The 13,950-nt window shown below is 41.5% G+C and overlaps 1 protein-coding gene across 2 annotated transcripts in view; it reads left to right on the top strand.

Moving 5' to 3' along the window:
- CYB5R4 (cytochrome b5 reductase 4) overlaps window positions 1–5,462 on the top strand; it is a 71,725-nt gene extending 66,263 nt beyond the window's left edge. Inside the window, exons 15-16 of one of the 2 annotated variants that reach the window (XM_074988858.1) lie at window positions 2,646–2,810; window positions 4,590–5,462. In XM_074988858.1, coding sequence (XP_074844959.1) covers window positions 2,646–2,810; window positions 4,590–4,644 — 220 coding nt within the window. In that variant the 3' untranslated portion in view covers window positions 4,645–5,462. Of the gene's footprint in view, window positions 1–2,645; window positions 2,811–4,589 lie in introns of those variants that run through there. The other variant, XR_012644819.1, reaches the window with a different exon arrangement.
- The last annotated feature ends 8,488 nt before the right edge of the window (window positions 5,463–13,950 follow it).

Genomic DNA, 13,950 nt, shown 5'->3' with positions numbered 1-13,950 from the left:
TGTGGGTACGGGGGGTTGGGTCGGGGGGAGGCTCGTGCTTGAATGAGAGGCCGAGAAATTTCTTTTCTGTGGTTTACATTTGTGCAGTCCCCCCCCGCCAGGTGCCGTACAGTCGGGGTCTTTCCTGTGCCCAACCACATCACGTGCCTAACCCCCAGACCCCAATAAAAGAACGTGCCCGCTGTTCTGAGTGGACCATGCTGCCAGGCAGCACTATGTCCTGGCTTGCACATGATGAGGGCTCCAAAGGAGGCTCAGATTTTGAGGGGTTTGCCGCCAGCTGGGGCGGGGGGGCATTTCAACTGGCCCTGCAGCCACAGACCCCACACAGCCCACCCCAAAGAGTTTTCAGGGGCTTGGTGCTGTGGCCAGGACCATGTCAGTTGGCTCTGCAGCCACAGACCCGACACTCCCCTATGACAATGGGAGAGAGCAGCCCCCACCCACTGAGTCAGAGCTGGCTCACCCGCCTGAGCAACACTGAAGGGACCTTGTCAACTGGCCCTTCATCCTCCGATCCACCCAACTTCTCCCAGTGGGATGGGTGGATCCGGCCCCCAACAGTCAATCGGGGCTGCCTCCCCCCACCCCTCCTGACCAACACTGCTTGTTGAAATTTGGCAAGCCCCATCCCCTGCACTGGACAGTTCTGTGCAGTTGAGTGGGAAGTACAAAATCTTTTCCCTAATCTTTTCTAGTCTTCTCTTTCTTCAAGCTTTGGCCCCCTTTAACACATGGGGAAATGGCTGGAGGGCCAGTTGAGAAGACACAGGCTCCTGGGCATTCCCAGGGAACAGAAACATTCGTGCATGTGTAAATTTGGCAAGGCCCATCCTCCATGACAGGCACCTCTGTGTAATGAACTGGGAAGCCGAAAACCCCGCTCACCAAACCCCTTTTTTCAAGCCTTTACCATCTTACGCTTTCTTGAAGCTTTGCATTGTTCCTGTATTATTTTCAGGGATCATGATTCTGTAATCAAGGGAGGGGGGACAGTGGCTGCAGGACAAGTTGAAAAGGCTCAGATATCTGCTGCTTTTTTATAAAATCCTTTATAGTTCAGTTGTAAAAAGCAATTCAGTTAGGGTGTGCCTACACTTGCATTCCTCTTTCGAAAGAGGTATGCAAATGAGGTAAATCAGAAATGCAAATGCAGTATAAAGTTGCATATTCTGCATCTTATTTGCATATTCTAATTTCGAGAGAGCTTCTTTCAAAAGAACACAGCCACTGTAGACGCTGCTCTTTCGAAAGTAAACCCCGTCTTCGAAAGAATCCTTCTCATTAAATTAAGGGAGGAAGGATTCTTTCAAAGATGGGTTTACTTTCGAAAGAGCAGCGTCTACACTGGCTTTCTTCTTTCGAAAGAAGCTCTTTTGAAATTAGGATATGCAAATGAGGTGCTGAATATGCAAATCTATGCCTCATTTGCATTTTTATTTACCTCATTTTCGAAAGAGAAATGCAAGTGTAGACATACCCTTATAGAAACAAGAGAGTTCAGTTAATCTGGTGATCTTTGTTGATGACCTACTTTTCCTTCTGGAAAAATGGCTGTTTGCATTCCACAGGAGGGGCATAAGGGCAATTCAGTGTGGGAAGATGACACATACCCACAACCACTTGCAGGGCATTTTTTCACACTCTGCGCCTGTGAAAAAATCCAGAATGCTACAGGAATGAGGGAGCTGTGGGGTAGGTTTCCACAATGCGCTGCTGCGACAGTCAATGTTTGACAATTGACTGTGGCAGCAGTAAGTAGACTTTGTGGGGAATCTGTTGGGAGGTGAGGATACTGAAGTTTGAATATATAAAATCCAGTGTTAATAAATAGATTTCAATAAATTTGAATTTATCTCGTAGTGTAGACAGAGCCATAGTCGTGCATGGAATTCAGGGGGATGTACATGAAGACCATTATGGTCCCATCCAGCCCTAAAATTCTGTGACTTATTTCAACAAATACATAGTTTAGCTTATATTTTCAATATTCTTAATTTTTATGTTGAAAATGGTGAATGATGAGTTTCTTACTACATTCTTTTTTTACGTGTGATTTGTATCAAACTTTTGACATTGAGTCAATGAAAATGTAAAAATAAAAAAAACCTAACATGGTATTTATTAGTTAAATAACTACTTAACTAAACTACTTTACGTGTGCTGGATGTATAAGAAAAAAGAGTTTCTCAAAAATGCTCCAAAACATGTTTTGCATGTAAAACAATTTTCTTTTAAAAAAAAAAAAAAAAAAGTATTGAGATGATTGTTTCTGGCCTTCGTATCCTTCAGAATTTTAGAATTAGTGTGGTTCAGCTTTGAATTAAAACGCTGTGTAAAAGGAAGTGGAAGAAACCTTTCTCAGTTCCCAATTGGTTTCTCAACTTTGAACGAGCTGGTCCTTCAATTGAACTAGTTGCATAAAGTGAAATGAATAAAAATATTCTTACTATATTTACAGGAGATTACATGATAAGTCATCTTTTGATAGCAGTAAGCTCTAGAGAGTTACACCATTTCAGTTGTTTAACATTCTTTGAAAAATGCAGCAAACTCTGTGGTTTTATCTATCCCTGAGATACTTATATAGTATTGCAGGTGTCTGTGTGGAAACTGTATTTTTACATGTACTCCCAATTTTGCAGGTTTGAAGTTCAGTTTATTCTCTCAGAGCCAAGAAAAGAATGGACAGGCAAACAAGGAAAAATTTCTTCATCTCTGCTTTCTGAGTTTGTGAAAAGAAGCAAAAAAGACTCCAGAGTACTTATTTGTGTCTGTGGTCCAACACCATTCATAGAGCAAGGAATACAGTGAGTGTAGAAAAAATATTTATTTCTGTTCCTGTGGTGAACTGATATCTTTATGGTCCTTTGTGTTTTAGATTTTTTCAAGGGGTACATAGAATTTTCCTTTATATGCCAGTAAAACCATTTTTGTTAATAGTTACAAAAGAGTAGGACAATCATTGGAAAAATTTTGCTTTTTAAAAACTGTTTCATGCTGGTAGGTGCCATTCTTTCTATACAGTGTTGGTTATTAAATTGGATGACCATGGTAGCTTAAAACTTGCAGAAACATCCATTCATGCAAATATTCATTACAGTACAATTTTCAACAAGTTGTTAAAGCTTTTCCCCTTGGCAAAGTAGCACTTTCTAGGTTTTTTTTTTTTTTTTTTTTTTTTTTAAATCTACATCATACATTTTGATTTAAGGTTACGTGTACACTAGAGAGTTTTGGTGACAGAGCTGTTGGAGCACTAAATTGACAGAACATGGCACTTCTATCGACAGCATTCTACCATTCCCCCAGGAAGCAAAACAACTGTCAATAGAATCTGCCAATCGAAAGCAAGTGGCTTCCAGGTCACTGGGCAACCCTGTCTGCTGGGCTTCCAGTTGGGTGCTCTGTCAAGAAAATGGCTGGGCAGTCCCGCTGCTCTGTGTCAACAGAGCAGATCGTTTTTTTCATTCCTCTTTGCTGTCTGTTCACAATCTGTCAACAGAAGTTTTGTTGGAAGATATCTTCTGACAATAATTTCTGTTGACAGATTGCTGTAGCATAGACGTAGCCTAAGTATTTAAGAATTTTGAAGTTCATCACTTTCTCAAAATGGGATTATGTCTGTGATATACAGGAATTAATGAAAAGAGCGTCTAACTGGTGCCAATTTCTGACAGTATCATCTGAGTCAGAATTGACCTTGAAGACGCTCTTCTGTTAAAATCCTGTAGAGACACTGAAGCTTTCAGTGCATTTATATTCATTTTATAACTATGCTAAAAACATATGGAATGTAAAAAGAGAAAAGATGTAAGGATAAAACAAAAAAGCTACGTCTACACTAGCCCACAACTTCGAAATGGCCATGCAAATGGCCATTTCAAAGTTTACTAATGAAGCGCTGAAATACATATTCAGTGCCTCACTAGAATGCCGGCAGCTGCGGCACTTCGAAATTGACGCGGCTCGCCGCTGCACGGCTCATCCAGACAGGGCTCCTTTTCGAAAGGACCCCGGCAACTTTGAAATCCCCTTATTCTTATCTGCTGTTAGGAATAAGGGGATTTCGAAGTTGCCGGGGTCCTTTCGAAAAGGAGCCCCATCTGGACTAGCCGTGCAATGGCGAGCTGCGTCAATTTCGAAGTGCCGCAGCTGCCGGCATTCTAGTGAGGCACTGAATATGTATTTCAGCGCTTCATTAGTAGCCATTTCAAAGTTTTGGGCTAGTGTAGACACAGCCAAAATGTTTGGACAAATATTAATCTGTTGAAGTTAGAGCAGTTTCATAGATCTAATAAAATACAGGTCATATTTCTCTATTTTTTTCTTCAAGATTTCAGTGGGAACTAAATCTTGGAAGTTACGTTTTCTTGGGATTGTTAGAACTTCATATAGCATAAGTATTTTTATGCAGGATATATGAATTGGGAGTTTTTTCTTAATGTACTTGCATAGTCAAACTGATTTCAGTAGGTCTTCAGCTGGAAAAAGAGACACTGTTGCTGAACTGCAGACTGTTAGTTTTACTGTTCTGCTATTTATGGTTCCTTACATGCAAAGTAACAAATTTTGTTACTGACTTTCAGGTATCTGCAGGATCTTGGATATTCCAAAGAAGAGGTCCATGTTTTTTCTGCGTAAAACATGGGGAGATGGCTGTATAGTTCATCGATCTTACTTATTTACATGGATAAATAAGTTTTACTTCTTGAAAAGAAAAAAATTTTGTATGCATTACAATTTGACTACTGGTATCAAAATACTTCTTGACTGGTATGCGCATTTGAAGAAAAGAAATTTTATACTTTTCTTGTTTTTGTATTTTTTACTAATATTTACAGTTCAGTTAGGATATTAATTTATTGCAGAAGCAAGTATATATGTACAGTACATTTTAGATATGTAATATTTTTACCTTAGAACTCTTTCCACATAACTATGATTTATTACCATCCTAAGCACTGATTATATAGATTTTTACTTGAAACACTTTTCTTTACTGTGAAAGGTCTTATTAGCAATACTGTTGGAATGTGTATATTGCACTGTTAACTCAGGTAAATGATCACATACGCAACGTTCTTCTTAATATCATAAAACTGCGCTTGACTTTTGACTTTTAAGTGATCAAAGTATGTTTTTGTCCTTGTACATAAAATTGAAAAGAAAAGCGCTCATATGTATGGTAAACTACAGTTAAAGCTGCACTCGGTAATAAAGGTAAATGTTGGCTACTTACAAAAAATACACGTGGTGAGTGGAATATCACTCTTATATGATAAAGTGGAAGGCAGATGGGCAGGATTCTCCAGTGGGTAGAGCACTAGCCTCGGACTAGAGACCTGGGTTTAAGTTCATGTTCCACCACAAGTTTTGTGTGTGATCTTAGGCAAGTCACTTAGCAACAGTTCCTTACCTGCAAAACGAGGATGACAGTGCTAACCAGTGGTGTGAGGATAAATGCATTACGTTGTAAGATGCTCTGTGATGGGAGTACCTTAGATTATGACTCTCATTAGATTATGAGGGCTTGTTCTGTCGCTCGTCAACTATTCAAGGTTAAGTACTCCCAAGAAGCACAGCAAACCTGGTTAACTTTTGCCTAATTTTAAGATTATGCAGAACCCTAGCTATTGCAAATAATTTTGTCTGTACACAAGCATCTCTTTTGGCCTTTAGTATTACTGATGTGCTGCTTTACAAACTGAATGCCCGTCTGTCCTGCTTCAAAAGCCTTGTTAACACCAGGCAAATGGAAGTGTCCTTAATACAGCACATGTAGAAGGAGTGCTGGAATGGCATAACCAACTTTTGTCAAAAGCTGAAACTGATGTGTGTCTGTAACTGGCTATCCCAGATTGAGCCACTTGAGACACATGAACATAAACTATCAGTTCTAGAGCACTCAATTTTTTTTTGTTTTGTTTAAAATAAAAATAGAGCTGACTGAATATTACACTGTTTTCTAGCCCCCCACCATCCCCCCCCCAAAAAAAAGGGGTTTCTAGAGCACCTTGACATCTTGTCACTGAAAATGTGTACAGGGCTGAGCTATGCTACTTGTTTCAGATGTTTTCTAAGTATAGTGATAATGGTCCTTTGACTAGCTTTAACAGTTCCTCCATCTTGCTTGACAGATAGTGTTTTAACTAGAGTTTACTTTTAGAAATACCTTCCATTTTAATTTAGGTCTAGTCATCATGGAAAAGTTTTATTGGCATAGCTACCTTAGTTGCCTTTAAAATGGGCCACTGCTTGGTGGGTCACCTGCTTACATTTGTAGCAAGGTCCTTTATAATCCTTTGAATTACATACCACCTGCTTCTTCAAATTTTCATCATTTTAGGCATTCTAATGCCACTGTTTTATATCCATCTGCTTCACATTGGAATTACGTAAGTAAAATGCATCCTATCCAGAACTCTAGGTAACTCTACCATACATCACAAAAGCAAATAAAACCCAGCAGTTGGTAGAAAACAGGGCTACCCAGCAAATGACTCTTCTCTGAAGCTTGCCAATTTAATCTTGTCTACTCCTTCCTCTTCCCATTTTGGAGGAAGAAGCAAGGTGGTAGTGAAACAGTTGGGAGGGGCAGTGTGGCTACAGCCTTTTCAGAAGGGGCGCGTTAATGAGTTATTTTGGAAGATGCTTGTGAGGCACTGATATGAATATGCAGCACTTCATTAGCATAAAGGCAGCTGTGCATGATTCGAAAGTGCTGCTTTTGAAAGGCACACCACCCATGTAGCCAGGGGCCTTTTGAAAGGACCCCCTGATTTTGAAAGCCCCTTCTTCCTATTTGGTTTTAGGAAGAAGGGGCTTTCAAAGTCAGGGGGTCCTTTCGAAAGGCCCCCATCTACATGGGCAGCGTGCGTTCCAAAAGTGACATTTCAAATTGTGCATGAGTGCCATTATGCTAATGAGGTGCTGCATATTCATGTCAGTGCCTTATTAGCTTCTTCTGAAATCCCTCAGTAACATGCCCCTTCCAACAGGGAGGCGTAGTGTTGCCACAGCCTGAATGTAATGGTGATGCTATTGATATGAGACGTAGATAAAAGTATGTGAGCATGTATACTCCCCTGCACTGGGGTGACCACCTGCACAGTCCTGAACTGCAATGTTCAAGTCCTGGTCTGAGGCTGAAAGACTCTTGGACAACATGTATGCTGGGTTCCCTGCCACACTGCTCCACATCTGCCCCAGCCTCAAGAGTGGTGCCAGCTATTTCCTTGAGAAAGGAAAGGCTGGGGGGGGACATTGCTCCCTGTCATGAGGTCTCATCTGCTGCTCTTTCTCTCTTTCACTGAGGCCTGGCCCTCTAGTCAAACCAGAAGCTGGAACCAGGCACTGGTAAAATCTGCCTCAGGAGCCCAAGACATGGGGAGCCCCAGACCCTTCACCTGCCCATGGCAGTGTGCCCTAGGGTGCAGGGTCCTTGGGTAGGAGCGGTAGTCCAGCCCCTTGTACAAGGCAGATGGAGGGTCTGGGATTTCCCAGAGCCATCTGGGCTCCCTGAATAATTCTAACCATGGCTTAGCTTCAGATTCCATCCCGGCTAGGTGGAGGAGCCTTGTGGAAAGGGGAAGAACAGGGACAGGGATAGGGCTCCTGTGTATGTCCCACTTGTGCCTTTTGAAAAGAGAGTCTCCCTGCCTGACACACAGGTGACATGGCTTTCCTTATGCTGTCGTTCTGATCTCCAAGCATGTTTACTGAGAACTGTAACAATGTACAAAAAGAGGGTATCATATCGCTGTTTGTCAAAGTTGGCTGCTAAGATAAATAACAAGCAAAAAGCTACAGAGCTCTCATCCTGTAGAGTAACTAATATTCCATTATGTCATTAAACCTCAGCAGAACTAGTTAATACATACTGTCATTTTTACAGAAAGCAGCTTTTTGATCTTCTGCTAGCAACAAATAGCTATTATCTTTGTCACAGTTGTTTAACCTACAGTACTGTATAGAGAACTCAGTATGTATAGTGACTGTAACATTATTGTGATGTGTTGGATTTCCCCCTCCCTACACTGGCAGGTGGGGCTTCCTTACCCTGTCCTCTTAGAGAGAGAGAGAGAGAGATGCACACAGAACACCTCACCTGCAATCAGCGGTCGGGGGGGAAGATGCAGCTTGAGGAATTGTGAAGCACTCTGATGTACACACCCTCTGCAGTGTAAACCCCAAATTATGTTGTCTTGCACTGTATTCTGATCTTTACTGTGTATGCTCATGAAATGTATCCCCTTCCTCAGTGTAGGTTTTTTGTGCTTCCTGAATGGATAGATGTTTGCGCACGCGCGCACACACCGCCCAAAGGTATGAATTGCACAAACTGCATTTTAGCAAAAAAAAAAAAAAAAAGGTGTATTAAAAGATAAGTAACAAATGTCAAGTGGTTATAAGAGAGAGCAAGCAGATAACTGAGCAAATAAAACAAATATGCAAACTAGGCTTAATTCTTGGTAGTCCGTCCTGTCTGATGACAACGTCCTGAGCTTGCACAGGCTCATTGGTTGTGGATCGATGTGGCTGAGGAGTCCAAGCCTTGAGCAGTATGGGTGTTCGCAGTAGGGGCAAGGGAATTGTCCTGGCTCTGTTGGCGCAGTTGCTGCTGTTGCTTTCTTCCTCAAACGAGCATCAATCAGACGTATGTGTTGCTGCTTTTTGAAGTTGTCGTGCATGTGTTGTATGAGAGCACACCAGCCTGTTCAGTCTTCTGCATGCTGTTCTAGCTGCTTTGGCTTTAATCCAGCATGAGCAACGTTGGCCTTCATGCAGTCTTTATACCGCTTGCGAGTCCTGTCTTGATTCCTTTTGCCGTGGGAGAATTCACCATAGAGGAGTTGCTGAGGGCTTCTTGACTCCTCCATTTGTTTGACATGCCCTGTCCAGCGAAGCTGGGCTTTCAGAATCATGGCTTCAATGCTTGTGGTTCCCACTTTGTCAAGGACTTTGAGGTTTGTGACTCTGTCCTGCCATTGAATGTGCAGCATTGACCTCAGGCTGCATGTGTGGAAGTGCTCCAGCAGTTTCACATGTTTTCTGTACAAGTTCCAGGTTTCACAGCCCTACAGGAGACTGGTCAGGACTACAGCCTTGTACACTTCCAGTTTAGTGGACTGTTGGATATTGTGCTGATTCAACACTCATGTTCTCAGGCATCCTAGTGTCTGGTTGGCCTGGCAAATCCTGGAATTGATTTCTTTGTCAAGGGACCCGTCATTGGCTATCACGCTGCTGAGAGTTACTTGAACTCATCCACTGTTTTTTAGTTGTGTTCCTTCAATAGATATTGAAGGGGGGAGGGCGGGCGGGGGAGGGGTGGAGCAGCAGATCCTGGAGCAGGCTTCAGCAGTACCTCAGTCTTTCTTATGCTTATATTCAAACCAAAGAGGCGAGTGGCTTCAGCAAACCTGTTGACAACAAGCTGGAGATCAGATTCCTTGTGTGCCATAAGTGCAGAGTCATCAGCAAAGTAGGTGTCAAGGATTGGCTTCTCAACCATCTTGGTTTTAGCATTCAAATGACGAAGGTCGGAAAGTGACCCATCAAGCCTGTATTTCATGTAGACTCCATGGTCCAGGTCCCTAACTGCGTGGCTGAGGACACACGTGAAAAAGACGTTAAATAACACTGGGGCCAGCACGCACCCTTGCTTCTCACCATTGGGTATCTCAAATGGATCTGAAGACTCGCCATTTGAAAGAACAAAGCCAGTCCCGTCATCGTGGAACAGGCGTGTGAGGTTAACGAATCTTCTCAGGCAGCCGAATTTTAACAGCATAATCCACAGGGCTTCTCTGTTGACGGTGTCAGATGCCTTGGTCAGGTCTATGCAGATGGCGTACGGATACAAGTTCTGCCCTATGCACTTTTCCTGGACCTGATGAACAGCGAAGATCACGTCAAAGGTGCTGTGACCGGGCGGAAACCACACTGTGCTTCTGGTAGGTTCTCCTCCTGAGATGCTGGTGATGAGACGGGTGAGGATGACTTGAGCCAAATCTTCCCAGCAATAGAGAGAAGGGAACTGTCTCAGTAATTTCCAGAGTCAGTTTTGTTGCCCTTGTTTTTGAAGAGCAAGACGGTTGTAGTATCCCAAAAGTCTTTGGGCATGTCTTATTCCCAGATGCTGGTCAAAATGCTGCGAAAGGCTTCAAGTGACACTGGTTCTGCTGCCTTGAAAATTTCAGGAGGGATACTGTCCATCCCAGGGGCTTTGCCAGAGCTGATCTAGCTGATTTGCCTTTTTGACCTCATCCATTGTAGGGGGCAGGTCAAGATTGTCTATTGGGAGTTTCTGAGGGATCTGGTCTAGGGCCTCAGAGTCAACAATGGAAGGCCTGTTGAAGGTTGCTGTAGTGCTCTCTCCACCTGTCATTGATACTGCTCTTTTCCCTGAGGAGGGTCATGCCATCTGCAGACAGGAGTGGTGTAGTAGTTGGCTTTGAAGGTCCATATACAGCTTTTGATAGCACTGAAGAACATCTTGGAGTTCTTGCTGTCAGCGTAGTATTGGACTTCAGCTTTTCTCTCCCACCACTCATCTTGGCTTTTATGAAGTGTAGTCTGTGCCTGATTCTGAAGTTGCTTGAAACGGTCATGTTTGGAGATTGAGGACTGATCATTTTGCCATAACAGGAATGCATTCTGTTTTTCCTCTAAGATCTTCACGATGGTCTCGTCATTTTCATCAAACCAGTCTTGGTGAACTCTCTTTTTTCAGTCCTGGGCTGAATACGTTAAAGAAATTGACTACAGGTACTAATTTGTCCTCTGAAGAGTTGTTTTAGGCAAGTTGCAGAGCTTCTTGAAGGTAAACTACAGTGCTTGAAATTTAAATCTTAAGGTCTACACCTCAAAGGCTGCCCTTTCTCATCAGGGCTCAGCCCCAGCACATGCAGCTCAGCTTAGTTTCTGTGGTTTTTCAGGTATTTTCATTATTCTTCCTTCTTGCATGGGGAGGCAGTGGAGATGAGACAAAATTAACTCACACCCTAGAGTTAAACAGGATTTGCATATTACAGGAATTCTTTGTTTCCCAGTTTGACACACACCCCTACTACATAATAGAAAGAAATCTAGAAGTCCAAGATGGTGTCCATTATCAGGTGACATGAACTCCCCAAGAAGCTTCTCAGGAAGGAAGGAAGAATTAGTATTTTCAGTGTCCTGTGGTCCTTCCCAATAGCCCATCCTGCCTCTCTGCCTACTGTCTAGTGGGTGTTCCCCAAGTATAAATTGCAGTTGTGATTGGTACATAGTATTCATAACCTCAGATACAGAAATGATACATGCATACAAATAGGATGATCATATTCAGTAAATCATAATCTTTCTAAGTGATAATTTACATGATCCAACTTACGTGCCCCATCTTGAATAAAACATGTTATGCCATACTCGTAAGCAGATCTCTGTGAAGAATATAGGGCATAGGATCACAAATATAAAATAAGCCCGACTCCCTAAACTACGGGTAGTGTCCATTGTAATCTCAAATTAGTACAAAGTTCCTAATCAAGTATTCCTACGAAGAAATGTTTTTAAGTCCAATGAATTCATTCCAGCTATCTGGCCTTATATCACATCTCAGCCTTACTCAGACACTAAAATTGTCTTGTTTATCTATTTTTTTTGTAATCATAAAGTTTATTACCATTTGATCATTTCTCTGTAACTCCTTTGATTTACTGGCATTGCTTCTTTGTTTGAAGTCAGAGGGCACCATATCTGCAAAAATGGCTGCTGCTGGTTTACAAAATATTCAAGAAAATTCTAGTTGGTCTCCAAATTGTTAGGTAAGTCTCTCAAGAATTAACATTCTATTCTTGAATAGATAGCATCAGCAAGTTTCATCCTTTTTCTCAAGAGTGTATGCTGATGGGAATCTATATTTCAGTGTTATGCAAATTCCATTAGTTTAAAGATTGCAGCCCCTCTACACAGGTGTAGAGATCACACACCTGTACTATTTCCTTAGTGATTCTCATCTGTATTCATTTAATTGTCCATTTGCATATCATTAGGGCTATATTAATTCATTTTTGCAGAAACATAGAGCTGTTGTTGTAGCGATCTCATATGACTTCCGTTTGCATACTGCGTGTCCAGGACAAGAAATTTGTGTCTGCGCTGTTCAGTTACAGAACAAAATGTATTGTAAATGAGTGTGCTTGTGTCCCTTGGAATCATGGTGTATTTTCCTCATATTTTTTTTTACATATGATAATGTGGCGTAAATTGGGTAAGAACATGAGATTTTGATCAACTTTCTTCAGGATTTCAGAAGAGTTTGATTAAGGTAAAGAGGCTAATGGATTGTATTGGCTGAGATGATGTATGAAAGAGAGAAATTTGAACTAGCGTATTTATTTCTTTTAATGTTTGTGTCGTTGTATTCAAATAGATTGAAGGGATTAATACCAGGTGGAGATACGTTCTTTAGAGAATTTGTAGAAATTAAAATTGCTAACTGACAAATGCTTTTGCTCTGTGTACAATAAACATCCAGACATTTGTGTTAATAATGTAATATAAGAAATTACAAACAGTTGATAAAAGGAAAATTTTGTGTAAAACCAAAATTAGTATGTGTCTTGTTGAAAGGATTTTGCTTACTGAAAAATATTTGAAAGTGGTGGGTTTGGGAGAGATCTGTGATAAGTGCTGAAAACTATGAAATCACACAGACTTTAAGATCAACTAAATTGTTTCTTTCTCTCTCTGTCATCCTGAAAATATAGACGTATTCCTGTATAACGCACTGTATACCTTTCATTGTATGTAAACAAAGAAGAGGGAGAGGGCATGCTTTTGACAGTCCAGTGCATTACTAGTAGGAAGAAAAGGGTGAAATCAGAAAACTGAACGGTGTGACTCTGTGGAAACATTCTGTAACAGTGAGCTCTGACTATGAAGTGTTCACCCTGGATAAGTAGTGAAAGAGCTATTGCATGAATTGCTTTAAAAATTAGACTTCTCATTGGAATGCAGGTAATAGGAGAAGCTGAACTGATATACAGTAAACTCTTTCTTATCTGGCATTCTATTATCCAGAACTCTCAAATAACCAGCGTTTTAACCAGAAGTAAATTTTAGTTACACTTTCTGTAAGTACAGTATAGTGAGAGTAAATGCGAACAAATACAGTAAATACAATATAGTTGACGGTGTAAACTACTACTGTTGATAAAGTACTTTGCATACAGTTTGTTTCCTAATATCTAATCTTGTTTTTCTTTAGTGGTATGCATTTCCGGGTATACCTCTCTAATATCCAGAATACTTGAATATCTGGAAACCTTCTGGTCCTGCAGCTGCTGGATATGAAAGAGGTTACTGTATCTTTTCCAGTCTCAGATTTTGAGATACAGAATTCTAACTGTTATGATTCATCACAAATCCAGTGAGTTTAAATTAAGAGCAATTAACGCTTAGACAGCATGCACACATTTTGCTTCCTAATTATGTTCTCATGAAATAATGTTGCTGTTTCATTTTTTTGCACTGGGCATGACCTGCGATTAGATGAGGTGCGGCACACAGGCAGCTATATAGCATTTGGGGTATATAAATGTTACATCTGGCACTTGCTTGTTGGGAAGCAAATTCCTTTTTTGACAGGATGGTGGCCCAGGTATTATCTGTCTTTGTTGCTTGGTTGCCTTTTTCGTTCTTAACAATAATTTTGAGAGGAAATAAGGGCTACGTCTACACGTGCCCCAAACTTCGAAATGGCCACGCAAATGGCCATTTCAAAGTTTACTGATGAGGCGCTGAAATGCATATTCAGCGCTTCATTGGCATGCGGGTGGCCGCGGCCCTTCGAGATTGACGCGCCTCGCCACCGCGCATCTCGTCCCGATGCGGCTCCTTTTCGGGAGGACCCCGCCTACTTCGAGGTCCCGTTATTCCCATCAGCTGAAATTAAACCAT

The sequence above is a fragment of the Carettochelys insculpta genome, chromosome 3 (genome assembly GCF_033958435.1).
Source record: "Carettochelys insculpta isolate YL-2023 chromosome 3, ASM3395843v1, whole genome shotgun sequence".
Lineage (NCBI taxonomy): Eukaryota > Metazoa > Chordata > Testudines > Carettochelyidae > Carettochelys > Carettochelys insculpta.
This window is presented reverse-complemented; position numbering and strand designations above follow the sequence as displayed.